Source organism: Lissotriton vulgaris, chromosome 11 (assembly GCF_964263255.1).
Source record: "Lissotriton vulgaris chromosome 11, aLisVul1.2, whole genome shotgun sequence".
Lineage (NCBI taxonomy): Eukaryota > Metazoa > Chordata > Amphibia > Caudata > Salamandridae > Lissotriton > Lissotriton vulgaris.
Window position 1 is genome coordinate 362,397,716 of NC_141699.1, and position 25,914 is coordinate 362,423,629.

General features: G+C 49.0%; 1 protein-coding gene across 8 annotated transcripts in view; it reads right to left on the reverse strand.

The window, feature by feature from the left end:
* The window catches only part of KANSL3 (KAT8 regulatory NSL complex subunit 3), a 535,939-nt gene that overhangs the window by 111,859 nt on the left and 398,166 nt on the right, over nt 1-25,914 (reverse strand). For all 8 annotated transcript variants that reach the window (XM_086943340.1, XM_086943345.1, XM_086943341.1 and 5 more), the window contains one exon: nt 24,800-24,969. In XM_086943340.1, coding sequence (XP_086799466.1) covers nt 24,800-24,969 — 170 coding nt within the window. The remainder of the gene's footprint in view (nt 1-24,799; nt 24,970-25,914) is intronic.

Sequence of the window (25,914 nt, forward strand, 5' to 3'; positions counted from 1 at the left end):
AAACACCAATACCTAACTCTCCCTTTTTTTTTTTTTAAACACCCAAACACACAGACCTGGAGTTTGGCTCATAACTATTTGTTCTTTTTCGTCACAAAAACACAACGCTGTCCACACAGTTCCATGACACACAATTCAACTCCACACATTTCCAATGCACACCACATAATTCAACACCAAACCACATTATTCCACTCCACAACACCATTCCACTACAACTCAACAACACAGTTACACAACACACCACATATATACAGTCCACCCACATAAATCCACACCACACAATTCCACATCATGCCACAAAATTCAACAGTGCACCACATACTTAAACTCCACTACATACCACTTCACAACACAAAATACCATTCCACATAATTACACTCCGTAACAAAGAATCTCACTCCACATGATTCCAGTACACTAAATACCACATAATTACTATGCACATAATTCCACAGTACACCATGCCACCAGTGGCGGCTCCTCTATAGGGGTGTTTGGGCGCCGCCCCCCAGCTTTCTCGCCGTGCGAGAAGGCAGAAATTTAAATGGTAATTACTACCATTTCTTTCTGCCTTCTCGCACGGCGAGAAAGCAGAAGTTCGTGGTTGGGGGTGGGCAGACCTGCTCGAGGGCAGGGGGGAGTGGCTTTCCCACTGTTGTTCATAATGACTGCTTGGGCCGCCCAAACAGACAGTATGAACAACGGTGGGCAAGCCACTCCCCCGTCCCTCGAGTAACTCCGCCCACGCTCCCTGTTCTCTCTGTATGCTGCAGCATACAGAGAGAAAATGATGCAGGTGGGGCAGAGGCCGCACCAATCACAGCGCTGCGCTGTGGTGGAGGGGAGGGAGGTTGCCTGCCGCCTTCCTGATGACGTGCACAGTTCTGGAGGAATTCGAAACCAGGATGGCGGGAGTCGGGAGTCTCGAGACTTAAGCGGGTAAGTTTACTTTTATTTAATTAATTTTTTTCCCTTAAACCCCTCTCGCCTCCCCCCCATCCCCTCTGCAGCGCGACAACCCTATTTCCACCCCCACCGGCCGTTTGTTTGTTTTATAGGAATCTGAAAACTGTCATGTGGAGATTACTCTTCATTAGCTATTCAGAAGGCAGCTTGATTTAATCTTCAGAACACGCGTTGCATTGTGTGGACTATGGCCGTTCTCAGTGGCGCACAGTATAGAGCATGCACCGGCTTGGCCCAACCGCAGAGGCGCGCGCCCAGACCCGCCTCTGCGTTTTTAATCTTGATCCCCTTCCCCACGCCATGCTTGCTTCATTAAATTCACATTATACATCGCACAACAGTTTAACTAATTCTCCTGCAGCAGTGTCTTTTAAAAATGATTCTCGGGGAACATTAGTATGCTACCATTTTTGCTCTATAGGAATTGCACTTCCCAGGGGGAGTCCAAGCATTGGGATTTCTAGAGCAGCTCTAATTCCCCAAGACTTGATGTGCCCTCATTATTTTCAACTATCTCCACCTTTTGTTTGCAATGTGAACCAGAACTCTGCCTGGGTCGCGCCACCTATTACGGAGGATAATAGTGCTGACAACTAAAAATTGCAGTTATGACACACGCGGCCGTGCACCACAATGCACCCAACTACCTCGCTCAAAAATTGTCCATATCAGGAGGTTCGAGGTCCAATAGAAGCTCAAAAAATCTACTCCTGAAACCCCGTAGATTCAGGAAAGAGAAAACCTACAAGCGCTCCTTCTCAGGAATGGCACCCAGGATCTGGAATGCGCTCCCGCCTGAAACTAGGCGTATCTCCTCCGCTGCACTCTTCAAGAAAGAGGTGAAAACCATCCTTCTGGCCAAGATCTCCTGAACTTTATAGGTGGTGGATCAGAGACTCTACATTGCCTTGTATCAATGCTCACCTTGTCCTTTGGCACTATACCTCTACTTGATGGTGACACTACTACGCTACTTTCTTCCTACCGACCAATATATGAGACACATTGGGTCACTGATTCACCCTCCCGATGCCCTCACTCAGTGCGCTCTCTATACTAAAACACTGGTATAAGCCTGCCACACACCCAAGGTGTACCGGAACACCTCTGTAATTGGGATCAATGACTTGTGCCGTTTTATTACCTGTTCACCTGACTGTATATTGATATGTTTTATGTATTTTATTATTATCCTTTCATGTTAGTGACTACTACATTGCTCCCATTACCTCTGTTCATTCCTACTGCCCCTACCCTGTTATTGTGAAGCGCTCTTATATCTGTAAGGATCTTGTTCGCGCTATATAAAACTTTGAATAAATAAATAAATAAACTACAGACGCGTGAGAGCCTGTAATCCTCTTTGAGTCCACAAGCACTGGCGCGTAGCAGACCTTCTTGCAGTCGTTGCAGTGAAGGTTTTATTCCTGCTTCAGTCAGATTAGGGATGTGACTAAGGGTCACCAGGCAGAGCGTCAGCGGAGTAAGCTGTGTGTTCGCTCCTTACCACCCGTCCTTGCTGCTGCACCCAGGCGCACATAACCTGGGGCTATAGACACAGACTCTCTTGGACTAGGCAAAATGTGCTGCCAACGCACGTCAACAACAGATTGCAGGCGGTTGTTGTTTACGGTGCTTTTGTTTAAATGCATCCTCCCGCCTAAAATTCAGGAGCAGCCCATACAGTTAAGATATACCCAAGTGTAGCAAGTTGTTCTCCTGACCATGTAAAACTGCCCACCCGTGTGTATGATTGCGTTCTATTAATGTGCACAAAACTTAACCTGCCATAATTACAGTGTTTGCTGAACTACACAATGGTCCTGCAGCTTATGGTGTCTGCCGCACAAGACTATCGCAAACTCATCTCAACGCCTAGCTTTATCGGGTGGGCCTACGAACCCTCTATGGGTCACTTGAGCTCACTCGCTATGTCAAAGTCGCAAACAAAGCGTACGGCTCACCACTTTTAAAACTCACCAGCCACCACTGCATGCCACATAAGAAATGCGTTACTTACCTGTAACTGCAGTTATCCAGTATTGGTATCTTTCATAGATTCACATGCCTGAATCATTCCCCGTCGTCGTGATGGGAGAACACGGTACATAAATAAAGTTCAAGTTCAAGTTCGGGCACTTATATAGCGCACTACTCACCCAGAGGGTCTCAAGGCGCTTGGGAAGGTGTTCATTATTTGTCGAATAGCCAGGTTTTAAGTTCTTTTCTGAAGGAGATGTGGTTTTGAGTAAGGCGGAGGCGAGTGGGGAGTGAGTTCCAGGTCCTGGCCGCCAGGAAGGAGAAGGATCTTCCTCCCATGGTGGATTTTCGGATGCGCGGGACTGCGGCGAGGGCTTGATTGGACGATCTTAGTTGGCGGGTGGGTTTGTAGAAGGACAGTTGAGTGTTGAGGCATTCGGGTCCTAGATTGTAGAGGGCCTTGTGTGCGTGGGTGAGAAGACGGAAAGTAATTCTTTTGTTGATGGGGAGCCAGTGGAGGTCTTTTAGGTGTCCGGTGATGTGATGTAAAAATCGCTGCATTTTTACAAAAGTGCCGATTTCGCGGCAAATCGCGAAATCGCGATATCCTGGAGGGTCCGATTAGGGGTATCTTTCATAGATTCACATGCCTGAATCCGAGTAGCAAGCAATGAAAAGCACATTTCGGATGGTATAAAATATACAAATTCACCAGATAACATCATATCAAGTGAGCAATAGAAAACATCAAAATGCAAGTAGAAATACCATCAACAAATACAATAGAGAAATGTGCATACACGAGAAAGGACGGTGTGATGAAAAGAAGGCTCACCTCTATCGAAATAGATGACGTAGCACTGCTTGTCCCACTGCAGCATCCTTCATGAGTTCCTAATGGCTGCAGAGATCCAGCGAGAAATACTTTACTTAGTGAGAGGGAGACCTTTTTTTGGTCTACTGTAAGCCACAAAGAGTTGGTTGGATTTACGGACGGTTTTCGTCTTCTCAATGTAAAACTTTAGGCAGTGTTTAAGATCCAGAGAAAGTAGCGTTCTCTCTGCTACAGAGTGAGGATTAGAAAAGAAAGAGTGCAAGATTATAGGCTCGTTGAGATGGAAGTCCGACGGCACCTTTGGTACAAATTTTGGGTTTGTTCGTAATATAACTCTGTCTTGCTTGAATTGCAGAAAGGGCTCCTGAATTGAGAAAGCCTGGAGCTCACTTACTCGCCTCGTTGAAGTAAGTGCGAGAAGGATTACAGTTTTCCAAGATAGGTACTTAAGATCAGCCCTGTGTATTGGCTCAAAGGGATGTTTCATGAGCTGATTAAGGACTATGTTGAGTTGCCAGGAGGCAAAGTCTTCACAGGAGGAAAAGTCCCGAAGAGTTCCTTAAGAAACTGTTTGATCAATCTGTGAGACCAGAGAGAAGCACCAGTAGAAGATCTTCTGTAACGGGATATTGCCGCCAAGTGAACCCTGATGGAGGCATGAGCAAGGCCTTAATTTACCAAATGTAGAAGATATGGTAATATTTGCACTGGAGAAGAAGAAAAAGGGTGTCGTTTCTGAGTTTTACACCAAAAGGAAAAACCTCTTCCATTTTAAAGAGTATGTCTTGTTGGTACTATCTGCTCGAGCCTGAGCCAGGATGGCCCTACAATCCGGCAGAATATTTAGAGTCTGAAACTCATTGAACTCGGGAGCCAAGTGGATAACCTGAGAGATGCCAGATTCGGATGCTGGACTTGCTGGTTGTTCATCGTGAGGAGAGATGGAAATTGCTTCAACCATATTGGCGGTTCCAGAGAAAGAAGGTGAAGCTCTGTGAACCAATGTTGGCGTGGCCAAGCAGGGGCTATTAGAATGAGGGTGCAAGGCTCTGCTTTCAATTTCCTGAGGACTCTGGGGATTATTGGAAATGGTGGAAATGCGTATGCAAAGACGTTGCACCATGCGATCGAAAATGCATTCCCTAGAGATCCTTTCTGGTGATGCCAGCTTGCGTAGTTTTGGCATTTGGCGTTTTGCTTTGTGGCGAATAGATCGATTAGAGGAGTGCCCCATTGTGAGAATGATCCAACTTTCACTCCTGAGAGGTTGTGTGTTGTCTGCAATAATGAGTCGGCTAGAACGTTGTCCGTGCCCGGGACATAATCCACCCGAAGGGAGATATTGTGCAGGATCAACAAATTCCAGATTTTTTGCGACTCGCGAGAGAGTGTTAGAGAGCGAGTCCCTCCCTGTTTGTTTGTTGAGATAGTGCATCGTCGTGGTATTGCCTGTATGTACAAGCACTGGAGAATTCTTGATTTTTGGGAGAAAAGCCTGAAGGGCGAGAAAGAACGCCCGCAGTTCGAGGAGGTTTATATGAAGCCCTTTTTCGAATGGAGACCCCTTTCCGTTAATCCGTAGTTCCAGGAGGAATGCTCCCCAGCCTCACAGTGAGGCGTCTGTTGTGATGATATGCAGTGAAGAACAAGTTACTTAGCTTCGGTAACGATATATCTGTAAGAAACATTAGTTAGTGTTAGATTCCTTACCTTAGAATATCCCCAGGCGTCAGTCTGGATCCGGAAATTTTTGCGTAGCAGTACCCTTGCGCGTCGGTAGGCGTCGTCTGCAGGCGTCTCCTGCGGCTCCGCGTCCGTCGTCGGCGTCGTGCGCCGTGATGACGTCGCTGGAGTATATAGACGCCGCCTCCGCGCGCTGACGTCAGTTCTTTGTACACAGCTTTTCCGCGCCAGAAGACGCAGAGCCATGAGAGAACTAACACTGGTGCCTTTTGAAACTAGGGCCCTGAAAGGGATGACCTTAACCCTAGGTATCAGTTCGCAGAACGGGGAGGATGGGTGGGTTCGGTAAGGAATCTAACACTAACTAATGTTTCTTACAGATACATCGTTACCGAAGGTAAGTAACTTGTTCATCTGAAAGAAACACGTTAGTGTTAGATTCCTTACCTTAGAATAGATACCCCAGCAATACCAACCCCAGTGGTGGGTCTGCGAACCAATACATTCCTACACCAGAAAGTCCTGGAGGACAGAACGGCCAAAGAAGCCATCCCTCCGGACTTGACTGTCCAGGCAGTAGTGCCTCGCAAAGGTGTGCAGCGAGGCCCACGTAGCCGCTTGGCAAATGTCCTGCAAGGGGACTCCCCGGCCCAGGGCAGTAGTAGCCGCCGGGGCCCGAGTGAAATGGGCCCTCAGCCCAACAGGAGGCTCCTTCCGGGCCAAAGAGTAGCACGCTTTGATGCAGAGAACGACCCAACGTGAGATGGTCCGTTTATGTACCGCCCGTCCCTTCTTCGCACCCACGTAGCCAACAAACAGTTGGTCATCCACCCGGAACTGGCGTGTGCGATCCATGTAGAATGAAAGCGCACGTTTTGGGTCCAGACGATGGAGCCGCTCTTCATCCTTTGAAGGATGAGGAGGCGGGAAGAAGGAAGGGAGGGTGATGGACTGCCCGATATGGAAAGCAGAAACTACCTTGGGCAGGAAAGAAGGTCTAGTCCTCAGAACCACCTTGTCAGGATGGATGGACAAGAAAGGAGGTTTGACAGAAAGAGCCTGGAGCTCACTCACCCTCCTGGCAGAGGTGATGGCAACCAGTAAAGCCGTCTTTAAAGTCAGGAGACGGAGAGGACAGGAATGAAGTGGCTCAAAGGGAGCACACATCAAGAACGTTAGAACCAGGTTCAAGTCCCACTGAGGCATCACAAACGGAACAGGTGGATACATGTGTGTGATGCCCTTCAAGAATCTCGTTACAATTGGGGACTTGAACAAAGAAGGCTGATCAGGAAGCCTAAGAAAGGCTGAAAGGGCAGAAAGGTAGCCCTTGATAGTGCCCAGAGCAGAGCCCTGCTGGGCAAGAGAGAGAAGGAACAGAAGAACCTTGGAGAGAGGGGCAGAAAGAGGATCCACAGCCTTTGCTGTGCACCATGCCACAAACTTGTTCCACCGACAGGCGTATACCGATTTCGTGGAGGGACGCCTGGCTGCCAGAATTACATTACAGACTTCAGGAGGCAAGTCAAATGGCCTCAACTGCCGCCGCTCAATCTCCAAGCATGGAGGTGGAGACTGGACAGGTTCGGGTGGAGGACCGTCCCCTGTTGCTGCGACAGAAGGTCCTCCTGAAGAGGCAGGCGGATCGGGGGACCGACTGACATGCTGAGTAGCTCGGGATACCAGTACCTTCGAGCCCAGTCCGGAGCCACAAGGATAACTTGGGCCTGGTCGCGCCTGATCTTCTTCAGCACTCTGGGCAGAAGTGGTATAGGCGGAAAGGCGTATAACAGACCGCAACTCCACTCGCGCCGAAAAGCGTCGCCGTGCGAGTGCCGTCTTGGAAACTCCAACGCGCAGAACTGATGCCATTGCGCGTTCTCTTCTGTGGCGAATAGATCTAACCAAGGCTCTCCCCATTTCCGAAAGAGGCCTTGCGCCACGTCCGAGTTCAGACGCCATTCGTGATCCATCGAGCACCGACGGCTGAGTTCGTCCGCCCTGGCGTTCAGAGAACCTGCCAGGTGTTGAACCGTCAGAGTCACGCCCTGACGTTCCAGCCACTGCCAGAGGCGCAGAGCCTCCTGGCAAAGGGTCCACGACCCCACCCCGCCTTGTTTGTTGCAGTACCACATGGCGGAAGTGTTGTCCGTGAACACCTGCACTACACTCCCGTTGACAAAGGGGAGGAATGCTTTCAGTGCTAGACGAATCGCCCGCAGCTCCAACAGGTTGATATGGAGCCGGGACTCCGCCGGAGACCAGATGCCTCTGATCTCCGCCTCTTCCAAGTGGCCTCCCCAGCCCTGGAGGGACGCGTCCCTCACGACAACGTGCTCCGGTTGGGGAAGGGAGAGGGACTTGCCCCTGACCCACTCGCGGTCCGTAAGCCACCACTGCAGTTGTCTCGCAGTGCCCTCCGAGATCAAGACGTGGTCGGACAAGTTGCCCTGATGCTGGGCCCACTGAAACTTCAGGTCCCACTGCAGAGCCCGCATCCGCCACCGGGCGTGATGCACCAGAAGGATGCAGGAAGCCATCAGCCCCAGCAGCCGCAGCGTCAACCTGACCGAAACCCGGGATAGCGGCTGAAAGATGGGAATCAACGCCTGAATATCCCGGATCCGCCGTTCCGGAGGATAAACCCGAAACTGCGCCGAGTCCAGAACCGCTCCGATGAAAAGGAGCTTTTGAGAGGGACACAGGTGTGATTTCGGCACATTGATGGAGAACCCCAGGTCGTGCAAGAGGTCTGCCGTCATCTGGAGGTGGTGGACGACTGTCTGGGGCGAGCCCGCCTTCAACAACCAGTCGTCTAGGTAGGGGAAGACTGAAACCCCTAACCTGCGCAGATGGGCTGCGACCACCGCCAACACCTTCGTGAACACCCGTGGGGCGCTGGTAAGGCCGAAGGGGAGCACGATAAACTGAAAGTGCTCCTGGCCTACCGTGAACCGCAGGTAACGCCGGTGGGCCGGCAGGACGGGGATGTGAAAATACGCATCCTGCAAGTCCAACGCTACCATCCAGTCTTGCGGGTCTAGGGCAGCCAAGACCTGAGCCAAAGTCAACATCTTGAACTTCTCCTTCCGGAGGAAGCCGTTGACGTTCCTTAGATCCAAGATAGGACGTAGGCCCCCTTTGTCCTTCTTGGGTACCAGAAAGTAGTGGGAATAGCAACCACGACCTACTTCTGGCCCAGGAACGCGCTCGATGGCCCCCTTGGCCAAGAGGGCCGTAACTTCCTCCTGCAGAAGTTGCAAGTGGTCCCCCGACACACGGTGGTTCTGCGGTGGCATGGCTGGAGGAGTGGTCTCGAAGGGGAGGGAGTAGCCCCTTCGGACGATTTGCAGCACCCACCTGTCCGATGTGATCGTGCGCCAGCGGGCGTGGTGATGGCGAACCCTGCCACCCACTGGCGTCACGTGGGCCTGAAAGCACGGACTAGGAGGATTTTGAGGCAGATGCTGCGGGGGGAGATGTGGCCTGACCCCGCCGTTGACCCCGACCGCCTCCACGGCGGTTTCCACGGCCGCCACCGCGTTGAAGTGATTGCTGCGGTGCGTGGCTGGCAGCACGTGTGGGGGCGCCCCTTCCGTGGCCACGAAAGGAGCGAAACGAACCCGTTTGCTGGCGCTGGGTCGAGAGACCCAAGGACTTTGCCGTGACCCTGGAGTCCTTGAAGCGTTCCAGCGCGTGGTCCACCTTGTCACCAAACAGATGACAGCCATCGAATGGCATGTCCATCAAAGTGTTCTGGACATCTGCCGAGAAGTTGGCGGATCTCAACCAGGTGTGGCGACGAATCACCACCGTCGTGGACATCGCTCTGCCTAGCGAGTCAGTCGTATCAAGACCACATCGAATAGAATATCTAGCTGCATCTCGGCCCTCAGCTACAGCTTTGCCGAGTTTTGCCCGCACCTCCATGGGGCATTCTGGCAGCAGCTCCGGGACCGTATCCCACACAGAGTGGGTGTAGCGCCCCAAGAGGCAAGCGGTGTTGCAAGACCGCAGTCTTAAACTCAGGGACGAGAAGACCTTCTTGCCATATTGGTCATACCTCTTGGATTCCCGATCGGGCGGGGCCGACGGGAATGCGGACTGGGAGGTAGAGGCCTGGATCACCAGGCTCTCAGGGGTGGGGTGGGTGGACAGGAACTTGGGGTCGTCCGGACAAGGACGGTGGCGTCTGGCCACGTTCCGATCAACAGGCGCACCTGAAGAGGGCCTGGACCACGTGCCCAACAGAACGTCTGATAAGGCTTCGTTAAACGGCAGCAGAGGCTCCTGTGGGCATGACCGCGGTTTGAAGACCTCAGTGAGGATGTTAGGCCTCACGGCCGCGACGGGGAGCTCAAGGTTTAAGGCCTTGGCAGCCCTCATCAACACCACTGAATAGGCAGCTCCCTCCTCCGATGCCACGGAAGGAGGAGAGACAGAACCAGGGTTAGGAGAGTCATCCAAACCACTGGCGTCCCCCAAATCACCTGTCCAGTCCATGTCATACTGACACTCACGTGACAGAGGGTCCTCAGACCCCTCCCAGCCCTCACCGTACTCTACATCATCACCATAGTCGGTGTCAACCATGTAGACCGGCTCCACGGGGTCGACAGGCCCCATCGGCGTCGAGCCCGACGCCGGTCCGACTCCGCGTCCGGATTCGGTGAGGATATGGGGACGGTGCCGCCCGGAGCTGGCGCCGGAGCCCCAGTGCCGCCCGAAGCCGGCACCGAGGAACCGGCGTCGCGCGGTGGCGGCGCCGGGGGCAACCCCGATGGAATCGGCGCCGGATTGGATGGACGTCCATCCGGCGTCGACCCCGAAGGCCCTAGCGGCGCCGGGATCGGCGCCGGAGTCGGAGCATCCAACGGCGTCGAGGTAGGGTCAGCTGAACCGCTAGGGCCCCCGGACGGGTTCACTGGGCCCGTAGGCGCCGTGGAACCCGCCGGAGGAGATAGGGCCCTCATGGCCACGAGGAACGCCTCTATCTCCTCAGGCGTCGCACCTTGCCCAGGGACCTGAGGGTATGGGGCAGGCCGCGCCGGCGACTCTCGCGGAGCCGCGGGGTTGGGGTCCCCCGGCCGCATCGCGCGAGCGTAGGGGGGAGTCGGGGGGTACGATGACGACGCCCTGACTTCTTGTTTTTCTTACCTGATGAACGCGACGAGTGATGTCGACTTCCGGAGCGCCCGGCGCGGCTCCGCGACCGCTCCCTCGAACGCTCCCTGGACCTCCGGCCGGACCGCGACCTCTCTCGACGCGGGGCCGACACCCGGAGCTCGAGCAGCTTGCGGGACCGCTCCCGCCTAGCCTTGTTAGTCAGAGCCCGGCAATCGACGCAGGAGTCGGCGTCGTGGTCGGGGCCCAGGCACCGGAGACAGAGTCGGTGATGGTCCGTGACCGACATCGTGCGGTCACAACCGTCACAGTTTTTGAAACCGGGCATCCTACCAGGCACAAAAGATAGATAAGTTGAAATAACTTGGTCAAAAGACCGGGTACCGCTCTTCAGATCTGCGTCCACTGGCGCGGAAAAAAGAAGAACTGACGTCAGCGCGCGGAGGCGGCGTCTATATACTCCAGCGACGTCATCACGGCGCACGATGCCGACGACGGACGCGGAGCCGCAGGAGACGCCTGCAGACGACGCCTACCGACGCGCAAGGGTACTGCTACGCAAAAGTTTCCGGATCCAGACTGACGCCTGGGGATATTCTAAGGTAAGGAATCTAACACTAACGTGTTTCTTTCAGATGCTGGAAGCAAGAAGGGCAAGCCTTGAGAAAGGTTCTGCAGAGACATCCACCATTGTAGAGCCTTGACCATTTGAGGAGTCATTTTTATGAGATCGTCAAGTGACCCTGTACATTGACCCCATTGTGCTGAGAGCGCCTCTTGGAGAGGGCGCATTCGAAGGCAGCAGTGAGGAACCAGTAGGATACATGATGACATCATTCTGAGTAGGGACTTGAAGAGGCGAACCGTTAAGGTTCTTTTTGAAGGCACGAGAATAGCTAGAGGCAAAAGCTTTTCCTTTCTCTCCTGTGATGGAAAAACTTTTTTCAGTCTAGTGTCGAGGGTAGCGCCTAGGAAGTTCATACACTGAGAAGGTAGAAAGACTGTTTTTGTCCCGATTGAGTGTGAGCCCTAAACTATTGAAAAGTTGTAGACAAGCGTTGGAAAACCTGGACGAGTCTTCTAAGGACAGTGCCTTGATCAGCCAGTCGTCCATGTATGGAAAAACTTGATGGTAATGTTGTCAGATATGCAGCCACTGGAGAAAGGCACTTCGTAAAGATGCGAGGTGCAGACTTTAGCCCGAAAGGCAGGACATGAAACTGAAAGTGTCTGCCCACTAATGCAAATCTTAAGAACTTCTTGTGATTTTTGTGAATCGGGATATGAAAGTAAGCATCCTGAAGATCCAGAGACACCATGTAATCTTTCACATCTAGAAGCTGTAAGACCTCCTTGATTGTCACCATACGAAACAACTAATTTTTTAGGAATTTGTTGAGGGCTCTGAGGTCTAAAATCAGCCTCCATTTCTTCTCCTTTTTCTGTACCAGGAAGAAGGAGTAGTAAAATCGTTCCCCCTTTGAGACAAAGGAACTCTTTCTATCGCTCCCTACTGGAGCATAAGAGAAATCTCCCGGAGAAGCAGACGTAGATTTTTGTGAAGCATAGGTCGGAGAGGGATCTGAACAAGTTCTAGTGAATGGCCGAATTGAACCAATTGTAGAACCCAACGGTTTGTGGTAATTTGCTTCCAATTTTTCAGAAAATGGGAAATCCTTCCTCCATTCCTTGAGGGTGGAGATGAACTGGAGACTGGCTGAAGTAACGGGTCATTGCCTACGAGCGTTGCCTTTCCGTTGGCCTTTACCACGAAAGGACGATTTACCATAGTAGGATTGTTGGTATTGCTGCTGGCGTAGGTTGATATTATGGCCGATGTTGCTGACCAGAAGAATATGATGACCGATATTGGTAATCCCCTCTATAAGAGGACTGTCCTCTGACTCTTGATCAGCGAAAGGACGGACTTTTGAACTGGAGAGTTCCCAATGCTCTGGCTGTGTCCGTATCTTTCTTTATATTCTAGAGAGTTTCATCAATTTTTGGTCCGAAAAGAAACTGGCTAACATGAGGCATATTCAAGATTTTTCTCTGTATTTCGGGACGAAAAGAAGTAGCCTTTAATCAACCTTGTAGTCTTAATACTGCTGTGCCGACAAGTTGACAAAATCCAGTTGACGAGATATCCATTGCGCAGTCTATATTTCTGACGCTGAGCGTTCACCTTCTAGTAATATTTTATTTGCTTCCTCCTTTGAATCATCTGGTAAGGCCGCTAGATACGGAGCCGGATCTGCCCATAACTGGCTATTGTATTGCCCCAAAAGCGCTAAGGCATTGGACGCTTTTACTGGCAATGCAGACATTGATGAAAAACTCTTCTCAATGTTATCTAACCTCCGGTGTCCTTATCCGGCGGAGCCGTCAACAGGGCAGAAGGGTTATTGGACTTTTTCTGAGCCGCCTGTGTTATGACAGAGTCCGGCTTGGGATGTCCATTAAACAAGCCGGCGCAGTATCAGGTGCCCTATACTTGTCCAAGCGAGGTAACACTGGAGGCACTGAGCAGGGGTTCTGCATAATTTGCACACCTTGACCCCACAGGTATTCTATTACGGGTATAGATCTCACCGATTTTTTGAAAGGTTCTTTAAAATCATAAAAGAAGCAGTCCTGCTGGTGAGAAACCATGGGAATTTGAAAACGTTGAGCTGCTCTCTCAACGATATCATGGAACGCACCGATGTCTTCAGGTGGTGAGTCCGCCTGTGTAGGTACTGGAAAAGCAGGGCAGGGAATGACGTAGTCCCATTCATCATGGTTAGACTGTGTGTCCTGAAGCTCTCCCTCCTCATGTTGGTCTTCTTCCTCGTCCTCATTAGCAGAGGGAGGATGTTGTGAGAAGTTGGCCTGATATATGAGGCTCACTAGTTCTAGTGATCACCTTGTATCAGTCCAAACAACCCTTATGGTGATTGGTTGCAAGTCAACTTATAGACTAGCTATCCTAAAGGCAGCATGGACAAAGCAGTCTAAGGCTAAACTCTCTTGGCATGTGAAGACAGCTGTTTTACCACGTATAACCCCTTGAATACCAAATGAAAGGAAAGGTAGTTATGAAAATAAACAAGATATTTATTAACTAACAAACACCTCTGGACTCTTTATGAGATCAGAGGGCTAAGCACATGACAAGACTCTTAAGAAAAATACTTTAAGTTGCACAAGTTACAATGTTACACTAGGGGCGCAACAAACCATATACTAAACAAGTGGTATAAGGAAGTCGACAGAAGGAATGGAGCTGTCCAGAGGCTGTAGGATCGCTGGGACTACACTACCCTAACCTTAGGTAAGTAATAGGAGGCCCACGGGACGCGTGTGCAGAGTGTGAACTCACACGCGAGATGCGTAACTAAGTCAATGGACAGTACAATTTACGAAAAGGTAAGTAATAGACAGTTCCGACTAGCTAGGACTAAAACGATTGAAAATCTGGACACTAGTAGAGTCACTCTACCCTTGAGCACCGAAATGCTCTTGTTACCTCACCCACGGGCTGCGGATGCATAGGTGTCAAAGTGTGTCGGGTTTCCGCGTTGAAGTCTATGGAGCCTTGAAGAAAGATGCTGCAGGTGACCAGGAGGAAGCTGTCCGGAGTGATCCAAGGGTGGATCAAGGAAGATGAAGACCTGAAAGCAGAGGGGACAATGTTCAAAGTCACTAGCCAGTGACTGGAGTGGAACCAGGTAGGAACCAGATGCTGTTGCTGCGATCAGGTAAACTGTGGACGCTTGACTCTGCAGCCACGTGGACCAGGAGGCGTCTTCGACGACCAGCATGGAGGCACGAGCTGTCCCACGCAGGCTCTCGCTGTCGGCAGTGTTGGTTCCGGATTCGGCGTTAACAGGCCTTGGCAAAGGCAACCCACGCGGTAAGTGGAAAAGGAACCTGGTGCGGACCAGGAGGGTCCGGGGTGCTTCTCTTTCACAGGGAAGCAAGGGCCAGTCTGGAGCAACCAGACCAGCGGTGTTGATGTCGTGGATCGTCGTCTAGGAGGCCACTAGCCAGCCGGCAAGTGACCAGACAACGCGTCTAGCAGCAATCAAGCAAAAGGGCCCCACGCAGATCTCGTGGATGCTGGAGGGCTGATCTTCTGTGCAGGAGCTGCTCGGGGCTGGGGCTTCTCAATCCCCAAAGCACTTACTCAAGGATGCCTTGGAAGTCGTGCTGGAAGTGAAATGCAGTTTCTTCAAGATGGCCGGTCCCACGTGTCTCGTCGCACCCACGGATCTCAGCTGTGCTGCAGATGTAGGTAGAGGTCGGAGAGGTCTGGGAATCCGGGTCTCGTCGGGCTCTGAATTCTGGATCCTCGAGGGAAGACGACAAAGTGAAGCTGCTGGACGCCTGATGGTGCCTGCTTGTGCAGGGTGGTCACTCCTTGGCCACAAGGAGATTTCTTCAGTCTTCTGTGGAGCAGAACGTCGAAGTCCAGAGTTTCTTCTTGTAAAGTCAATTCAGGATAATCTAATTTGGAATGGGACCAGCTCCTACCTTTATTCTGCTAAAGGGGGCTGTATGATCACTAGGTCCCTCCTATGGGTGGGACCAGGAAGGGGGGTGGTTACACCCACTTTCCTTTGTCAGGTTTCGCGCCAGAGCTGGGGCTGGAGAGCCCCAGCAACCGGTTTGAACCAGGGTATGCACAGGGACACCTTGTGTGCCCCAGGCATGTCTCATTCCTTTCAGGCCTGTCCTACCCAATACACAAAATCCTGTCGGGGTGGTGCTAGCACCTCCCAAGGCAGGAAACCCTTTGTCCAAACCTCCCTCGCTGGAAGGACTCCCAGCAGCAGGAGGTCAGGCTCGTGTCTGTGGTGGCAGCATCCATTTTGTGATGCTGAGGCTTGAGTTAACTTTAACCGGGGTTCACAGTTACATACATGTTGTGTACCTCTAGAAGGGTGGAATGCTACCCCCGTCACCAGAATTGGTGAGGGGGTAGTATTCCAATTCGTATGACACCTTACTGGACATGTTTTGATAATGCTATGCCAAAGTTAGCAATAACCGCGAGGATTATAATGCACTTAAGAGTATATGGTATAGCGTTATCATGGAAAAAGCTAAAGGACTTGGTTCCGAAAGCTGCAGACAGGCTCAGCTCATGCTAGAGCACCATCTCACATAATTCCAAGCACCCTGCCTCCAGGATTGTTAAGGCCTGCCATAGGAGTGACTTATAGGAGTATATGTGTCCATTTTAGGTTTAGAAATAGGTATACTATATCTACAGCAAAGGGTGATTACACCGCCTTGCCCCAGCTGATTGATCAGCCAGTTGTGTCAGATTTGGATGGCCAGCCAGGGGTGGCATAATACATGCTGCAGCCCCTGGTAGGCCTTGGGTACACTTATGCCCCCGGTACCTATGGTACACTGTACAAGGACTTACAATAGTGGCCCAATACCAATTAGTAAATGCACCTAAAGTACATGGATGTCAATTTAGAGAGAGAACAGCTAGGCTGTGGGTCTGATTAGCAGGCCCACAGCCAGGGAAAGTCGTAAACCAGTGAAACAAAAAGCAAAAATCTGGGGTGACCATACGATTGCAGACCCTACTCTCCTACAGATGTGATAAATTGACCGGTTCCGGTTGCAAATTTAGTGGCGGAAGTCGTGGTCTCGGTGAGGGAGACACTGCCGGGGGTTGAGGTGTAGGAGATTTTTGGAAACCTTTGTTTTTAATCAGTAATGAGCTACTGCAAGTTCGAGACCAAAGAAGCTGGAAGACAAACCATTGGTGGAGGAGGTGTTTGATATTCTTCCTCCAATTCCTCCTCATCTAAACTGTCCTGATATCGCTTCTTCAAAACCCCCCTGCCCACTCTTCGAACCCCAACCAAGCAGCCACTAACCTCACTCAATGGCTAACCAACAGCGCCGACAACCTAGCACCTCTGAAAAAACGTCAAATCAAACTAGGCAGCAAAAACGCTCCCTGGTTCAACGATGACCTTAAGAAATCCAAGAAACTCTGTCGCTCCCTTGAGAAGGCCTGGAAAAAAGACCCAAACACCAGCACCAGGGACGCCTTCAAAAACGCCACCCGCATACACCACCAGCTGATCCGGACTGCCAAGAAAGCCGCATTCAAAAACCGACTAGACAACAACGCCCACAACAGCCAAGAACTATTCAACATTGTCAAAGAATTTACCAACCCCTCAGCCAACTCCAACGACATCACTCCCTCTCAAACACTTTGCGACTCCCTAGCTTCGTTCTTCCACAACAAAATCGCAGACATCCACAACAGCTTCAACAACCAACCCGGAGACCAACCCACCCAACCTTCTGCCGCACCTCCACCCCCCTTGAACATCCTTAATGAATGGAACCCAATCTCCACTGAGGACACCATCCGCCTGATGAACTCCATCCACTCAGGATCCCCCACGGACCCTTGCCCTCACCACATCTTCAACAAAGCAGACTCCATCATTGCACCACACCTCCGAGACGTCATCAACTGCTCCCTAAATTCCGCCACCTTCCCTGAAAGTTGGAAACACGCCGAACTCAGTGCCCTTCTGAAAAAACCCACAGCAGACCCCACCGAACTCAAAAACTACCGCCCCATCTCGCTCCTTCCTTTCCCAGCCAAAGTCATCGAGAAAGCTGTCAACAACCAGCTCGCCGCCTTTCTCGAAACCAACAAATCACTCGACTCTTCACAATCCGGATTCCGAGCAAAACACAGCACTGAGACCGCACTCATCGCAGCTACCGACGACATTCGAACTCTACTGGATAATGGAGACACAGTCGCCCTCATCCTCCTTGACCTCTCCGCAGCCTTCGACACAGTCTGTCATACCACCCTGTTACAACGCCTCAGAAACATCGGAATCCAAGGAAAAGCACTGGAATGGATCACCTCGTTCCTTACCGGAAGAACTCAAAGAGTCCGCCTTCCACCATTCAAGTCAGAGGCCTCTGAAGTAATCTGCGGCGTGCCACAAGGATCCTCACTCAGCCCCACCCTCTTCAACGTATACATGACCCTCCTCGCGACCATCGCATGCCAACACAACCTCAACATCATCTCCTACGCTGATGACACTCAACTAATCCTCTCACTCACCAAAGACCCGAACACAGCCAAAACCAACCTACATGAAGGAATGAAAGAAGTAGCCGAGTGGATGAAGCACAGCCGTCTGAAACTGAACTCAGACAAAACAGAAGTCCTTATCTTAGGTACCTCCCCCTCCGCCTGGGAGGACTCCTGGTGGCCAGAGGCCCTTGGAAAAGCACCCATCCCGACGGACCACGCACGGAACCTGGGCATCATCCTGGACTCCTCACTCTCGATGAACAGACAAATCAACGCTGTATCATCATCTTGCTTCAACATTCTTCGCATGCTCAAAAAAACATTTCGCTGGCTTCCCACCGAAACTAGAAAAACAGTCACCCACGCACTGGTCACGAGTCGCCTGGACTACGGAAACACCATTTACGCCGGTACCACCGCAAAACTTCAGAAAAAACTCCAACGCATCCAGAACGCATCTGCCAGAATCATACTAGACATTCCGCGTAAAGACCACATTTCTAGTCACCTGAAAAACCTCCACTGGCTCCCCATTAATAAGAGGATAACATTCCGCCTCCTAACCCATGCTCACAAAGCACTTTACGAACTTGGACCCGAATGTCTCAACACACGACTTTCCTTCTACACCCCCTCCCGCCAGCTACGCTCCTCCAACCAAGCCCTTGCTGCTGTACCTCGCGTCAACAAAACCACCATGGGAGGAAGATCCTTCTCCTACCTGGCAGCTAAAACCTGGAACTCACTTCCCATTCACCTTCGCCTCACTCAGAACCACCTAGCATTCAGAAAGCAACTTAAAACATGGATTTTCGAGCAGTAATTCCCCACCCTTCTTCAAGCGCCTTGAGACCCTCTGGGTATGTAGCGCGCTATACAAATTATCTGACTTGACTTGACATATTAAGTTCAGAGGGGCTTGTCGCTGTTTGAAACATGTCCTCTTCATCTGAATCTTCCTCTTCCAGAAGAAAAGCTGGAGGCAGTGGTTGGACTCTGCATGGCGATGTTAGGGCAGGCGTCGGTGTCCTTTTTGTAATTTTCAGATGCACATATGTGCTTTTCAGGCTTGGATCTCGCGTCGTCGACGAGCCAGTCGGTGGAGTGGTCGTCGATGGTGTAACGTTGGCAGGTGGCGTAGTCGATGGAATTATCGTTGACGGAACCATCGTCGACACTGGCGTCATCACTGGAGGAGATTTCGTCGACGGTGTCTTCGTCGACGGAGTCTTCGTCGACGGTGTCTTTGTTGACGCCATCTTCGTCGACGATGGTGTGGACGTCGACGAGGTTGTCCTCGCCGACTCGGTCGTCGGCGAGCGCAGCGTCGACGATTGCTTCAACGTCAACTGTGTCTTTTTGATGTTTATCGTCGACGACACAGTCTTACCTGCCGTCGACGATGGAGTCGTTGTCGTCGACGAGGTTAATGACGACGTTGCCATCGAAGTGGAAACAGTTGTCATCGACAAAGCCACACATAAGGCTGTAGACATAGCTCTCCTCATCGCCGGAGAAGACGTAGGCTTTTTGAAGGGGGGGACTTCCTGATAGGACACCTTCGTTGGAAGAGCCTTGGAGTGGACCTCTGAAGACTTTTTAAGTGTCTTTTTTTGAGGAGGGTGTGACGAAGGACCGGGGGAAGCCACCCTTGGTCTTTTCTGAGAGGATTTAGAGGATACTCAAGAACCCTCACTTTCCTCAAAAGATTCCAGCTGGTCCCTGTCTTTCCGCCTCTGTAGCCAGATTAAAAGGCATCCCTCTCGATCTTTGAGTGTTTTGGTGGCGAAGGAACGAAATACCTTGCAATCCTTGGAAGAATGATCTGGATAAAGGCAATATAGACGGTCTTGATGTTGGTCATCTAAATGTAGCCTTTTCTTCCCACAGGGCCTGAAAAGACCCTTTTTGGTGTCTCGACCATGAAGATATCAGGTACTTCAGTCCAGAATATAAAATATAGCAGAGAATACTGGAAACCCAGTTGAGAAGAAAAAACTGAGCAGAGCTCAGAGGAGACTCCCTTAGCACCACGTGCGGTAGAAAATCGGAGGGACTGAGGGTTCTTCCAGGAGGGTTCTAGAGGGAGGTGATAGCTGAGTGGCTCTTTTCTAGAGTTTGGTCCTTTCTACAAAAGGACATGGATATGTTACTAATGTGAGGCTTTTGGTCCTATTACTCTATATGTCTAATAGGACATTACTTTATTTATGTACCGGGGACTCCCATCCGGACGACTGAGAATCATTCAGGTATGTGAATCTATGAAAGATATCCCTAATACTGGATAATTTCACTACGCAAATCCTATCCACACCACACAATTTCACGACACAAAATTCCACAACTAACTAATCCAATACAACCCACATAATTCCACTACACACCACATACATACACTCCATAGCACATAGGTAAAAGACATTGCCATTTACAATGCCAATAGTCCCAACTCAAACTAATGCAAGACTGATTGTTTTTTTTGTTAAAAAAATCCCAACATAAGTAAGGGTGCATAACTTTATATGGCTGATAGAGGTTGCTTTACAAACTCTACAAAGACACATAGTAACAACCTGTGATACTGGACCCTTTTGCTACTGCTGGGATATTTTTTAACAAAATTAAATCTAACAAACATTATCAGGTGCAACGCGAATAGCTGAAACTTTCCGTAAGGCGAGACCTATTGCAATGCAAATGCTTGTTTAGAAGAGCTTGTACCTCTTGTTGAGCAGATGTTGGTACTGTAACAAGAGTTTGTGAGATGGAATATTGGGAGGGTTGCTTGTGGGCTCCAGGGAATAACCATGTTGGGTAATGTCCAATACTCATTTGTCTGATGGGTTATTTATTGCCAAATGGGAAGAAACTGTTGCAGTCTTCACCCCCAACAGGTGATGGATAATCGGGCGAAGGGATATGAAGTCACTACTTGTTAGGGGATGGAGAGGTACATGTTGTTGCACCTCTATTTTTTCCTTTAAAATAGTTTCCTCTGTATACACCCCTCTAGAATCCTCTAGACCGGGAGGATAGTGTCTGGGTTTTATATGAAGATGTGGCCACAACTGTAGTATTCGTTTTTGAGCTTCTTCCATACAATGAGTGGCAAAAGGAGCCTCTGTTTAGAAGGACACTGTAGCACTCCCATAGATTTTGCCACTTTTGTATACTTTTTCATTTTTTTAAGTGATTTGTCAACTTGAGGCCCAAAGAGGTGTTCTTTGTCAGAAGGGGCATTAAGGATAGTTTGTTGAAATTCTGGTTTGAAACCAGAGATTCTTAGCCATGCGTGTCTCCTGAGGAGAATACTGGTGTTGACTCCTCCCGACTGCAGTATCCGCAGCATCTAACCGCACCTAATAGAAGAATTGGAAATTAGTTTCCCTTCTTGTATCAGTGTTTGCCCTCTTTTCGGTTGCATGACTAAACAACTACCACTTACACAACGAATGCCTGAACCACGAAGGCTAAAGCCCTACAAAAGCCAAACCACTACGTTCTGTACAACGAATGCCTAAACCACGAAAATTAATCATTTTTCATATTACCTGAATTTACCACTACGTTTTAAAAATCGCATGTTTGAATCATGTATAACTTAAACAATTTTGTTTTAATAATCTTTAAATGTTCAATCTAATAATCGTTTTTTACATGTGCTGTTCGAGCATGCTTGCCCCACCAAGTGATTGTTCTAAAGGTCAGCCAGTGATTCCAAGCATACTACAAACATTTCCCTCATAGAGAGCAATAACGATTATTAGTCATGTGCCCAAGAGACTCGCACCCAGTTATTTTATGTCAGGAGGGTTTATAAACTTGTTTAAGACTTTACACATCAGAAAACATGTTTTGTTTTGATCAACATAGTTTAAAAAAAATATTTTTATAACTCCAACGGCCATTCTACAAAAAGGTCTCTCAGTAAAAAATATGTTTTAAAGCGATTGCAGTACAGATTTCTTTAAAAAAAAATAATTGACTTAAATTAAACAGAAAAAAACGCACATCCACCGTTTTGTAACTATTTCAACTTTTACAAGCAGAGATAAGTCGCATCGTGCACTGTTCTTAAGCACATCACTGTAAAACAAACCAACACTGCCATCTACTGGCTTAACACCTCAAATTAAAACAAACTAATATTTCTACATCGTAATTAAAATCCTGAAATGTACAAATGAATATTACACATTCCTAAGTTAATAAAAATATTCAAAAAATCAACATCCTGTTCCAAATTATTTTATTATAATTGCACTTCATTTACGATTAATTATTTACATTTTGACACTTTCCTCTGGTTTAGTAAGTCGTTGTGCAGGTGGTCGTTGTTAGTGTACAGTAGTGGTTAATGAGTTTGTGGTTCTGGTAAAGGTCGTGGTTAAGGATTCGTTGTTTAATACACTCGTTGTTAAGGATTCGTTGTTCAGGCTGTTTCTCCTCTTTTCTTGTGCTCCTTTGGGAGATATTGTAATAAATATTCCATTTCGTCCCAGTGGGCTCTATTGAATATAGCCAACAGATCTTGTGTATTGGCTATACGCCAATGGTTGGCTGTGTGAGCAGCTGCTCTTTTGCCGGAGGCATTAATTCGTTTTGATTCTTTATCTGGAGGTGGTGCCTCCCCTGAGGTTTGAGAGTTTGCTCTTTTACGAGTATTAGAGACCACTAAAGTATCCAAAGGCAGCTGGCCCTTAATAAAAACTGGGTCAGATGCTGGTGTTTATATTTTTTGTCCACTCTAGGTGTTAAATACGTGCCCTCACTGGATCTTTAAAATGTCTTCAGTCATCATACCTTTTATCATAGGCAATGACTGTGATGTTCTATGCGTGTTTCCTAAAGTTTCAAAGAGGAAATCTTCTGCTAGTGACTCCTTATGTAAAGTCACTCCATGGTACGTGGCTTCCCTAGCAATTAACTCCTGATATGAAGTATTAGTATCAGGAGGGGAAGGTTTAGCAGGGTATAGATCTGGATCTGTGGCTGTAGTTGGATCTATATTATAATCATCCCATGGATTTGGTGGTGGCTGATCAGAAGTGTCATCCCCAATATCAGGATCTGTACCTGGAGAGCCAGGTGGTGTGGTGTGTGAAAGGTCTGATGGGGTGATGGGGTTAAGGAATGTGGCGAATAGGGCTAGTAGCCATGTCCTTCTTTTTAAGAGGGATTTTATACCAAGTGTCTATTTTCCTTTTGGTAGATAGTATTACTGGCTTAGTTGGATTATGGCCAGTGTCAGGGTTTATACAGATTTTCTTTTGTTTTGGATACAGCTTTTGTTTCATGGTTTCCAGAATTGGGTCCTGAGGCTTTAGAGGAGCAACATTATGCTTTGGTGCCAACATTTTCAGTGCCGAACTAAATTTTTCCTTTTCATCTTTTGGAACTGAAGGTTTCAGAACCTAAGGTGTGTCATATCGGCTTGAGCCCAAGCCGGAAGGCTTCACTTGCTGTTTCAATGAGGAGCCGGAGGGCGGGCATTGGAATCAGAGTCTTGGCAGTGGTGGCCCAGAAGCCTTTTGTTTTGTCGGGTTTTGTGGGCAAAGGGGCTTTGATACGCACGGCACCCTGCCCAGCTGGAATGTCATAGGACTCTAGTTCGAACTCCAATTCGGAATCTGAGTCCTGGACGGAGAAGGCTTCTTCCTATTCCAACGCTTCCATTTCTTCTTGCTCAATATCTTCTCCGAATATATCACGGGTGTCCTCGATACTCTGTTGCTGCATATTTTCGTCAAACCCGACGGTAACGCAGTCTTTATTGATCAGAACGACTCACAAGCGTCGCAGCTTTCTTCTTTATGCTCCGGGAGAGACAAGGGTTACAAACCGTATGAAGGTCTGTGCAAAGGTATTTATTTGGAATGGCATAGAGGATAGAATTGAAACATAGTCCGTTCCATCAGCAGAAGACTCAATGATGGATTTTCGAGTGAAAGCAGATGGGGCAAAGGGCCGCGGTTAGAGTTTGCTAACTGGATAATATGAGTTTTCAGAATTTTGAAACGAGGATGGTAGAAGACGTAAACGAAACAATAACAACGAGGGTAGAGTGAATTGCGCAGCGAAGGGATCACAATTAAAGGTTTTGAATCGGAGTGATGCAATAAATTTCCAAACCCAATGGCGGAAAGGATATCATCTAACAATGGAGTTGATGCCCATGCGCACTATCAGCGAAAGGAGGCGTCACCTTACCTTGTGACTGGAAAAGACTTGTTCGAAGAAAAAAAACGTGCAAACATCCAGACCCAACATTAGATAGCAGGAGTATGCAAAGCATGTGTATCTACAGTACACATGTCTCAAACAAAACAGTTATGGGCTACACCCACTGGGATGCCAGTAGAAGGAGCACAGGTGGCAGTCTGAGGGTGGAGGAAGAGGAAGGTGGGCATTAGAGGGAGGTGATGTGAAACCAATCAGTAAGGGTGCTGGCAAGCAAACACAATCCTTGTTGGCGAACAGAGGTACGCCCTTGAGAGTAGGCAAGGGGAAGAGGCAAAGCAGCTAGAAATGGGGTTGTGGCAAATGGAAAGCAAGACACAGAAGTGGAAACTAGACACTGAGGTCACCAGAGCAATATATGAAGTTATTCTGTAAGAGAAGTGGGACCATTGAGAGAAGCAGATACTGGAGGACGGAAAACAACAGTGCGATCAGGGGGGCAGGACAAGTTGGCATACAACAGCACAAGGTAGGCAGAGAAGCTAGCCACCCAGGCATCGCTAGGGGAAATAGGCACACTGGGTCTTGGTCCCTTTTGTGTTGTTATCTAGTCTTCACTTATCCAGAGGGTACAAATGGAAACATGGTATGTGGGGAAACATTCAGCTGTATTACTTGTGCCATGGAGAACGTGATAGATGGATGTGGCTGGTGTGCAATGGACACGTAAAGGCCATAATACTAGGAGGCGAGTTCTTGAGAGTCATATCTTATGTGGTACAATGCTTGCATAATGGAGTAACACTGGGTAATGTAATAATTATTCAAAGTAATCAGTGAACGGAGACCAGGCAAATGGTAGAGTGTGTCCCATAAGTGTAGTAATTATTATTATTTAACAAATGATATTCAGCATTATTGCGAGATACAGTACTGTGTACCTGTATGTTTGACCCAGTCGTAGACACAGTGCCATGCAGCCGAATGTTAGACACAGAGGTAGCAGAGTTGTTCGGCAGAATTTGAGGCTTGCTGACTATCTCCTGAAGACTGAAGCTTAGACCCTGCAGGAGGCTGCTGGCAGAGGCAGCCGCTGAAGTAGCTGTTGACCCTGAAACAATAGGCAAATATAACTATACATGAGCATAATGGAGCAGAGGCGTAAGAGGCGTACAAGAGTGAGGGGGAAAACATCAGGCGCCTCCAAAAAGAAGTTCAGGACATGACGAGGAGAGAATGGAGCCTAACATAAGCCATCAAGAGACAGCACAAAAACAAGAGAGCATGAGGATATAACGGGACATAAAATGCAAAAATGCAGAATAAGCTGTATGTTTATCAGAAGGGCTTTCTACAGCCTCACTTTAAACTGGATATGCTTAGCTCTTCAGCATGTCCAATCTAATGGAATGATACAGTTTAACAAGCTTTAACATTTTTGGTTCCAAAATAGGCATTTATGTATTCTGAAATGTATCCATGCAACTCTGCTTTTACAGTCTTTTTAAAAAAAATCTTTGTATTAACAAAGCTCAAGAGACCATACAGTAAAAACAATGCCAAAACTCCATACGTGGGGAGACCTTTGTAATCAGAAGCAGAATCGATGTGAGGGAGAAAAAAAAACCAATATCACATTACTCATGCCACCAGCATCTAAGTGCCCACCCCTAGGTCTCTGTATTTTCGCCATGGTGCCCACACTCTTTCCCATTTCCTGGCACAATCCTTGCTTTTATATACAGTTTCTTTGGCACGTTGGCACCAGTCTAGGTCACGTTTCCAGTCCTCCAGCAGCGGAGGTGCCGACGCCCCCCACCCCCTAGGAATGTTGCGCTTCGCAATCCAGGGCCAACCATATCCCCACATATCTGGATCAGCCAGTTTTGCCCTTTATTATCAGCAAAAGCCACTTCGGTTCCAGCGGAACCGTCTCCCCCACCATCCTAGACATAACAGTAACATTCGTCCAGAAGCGGACTATCTCAGGGCATTCCCATAGGATATGCAGAAAAGTACCCTCTTGCTGACATCCCCAACCACACTGCCGACAGAA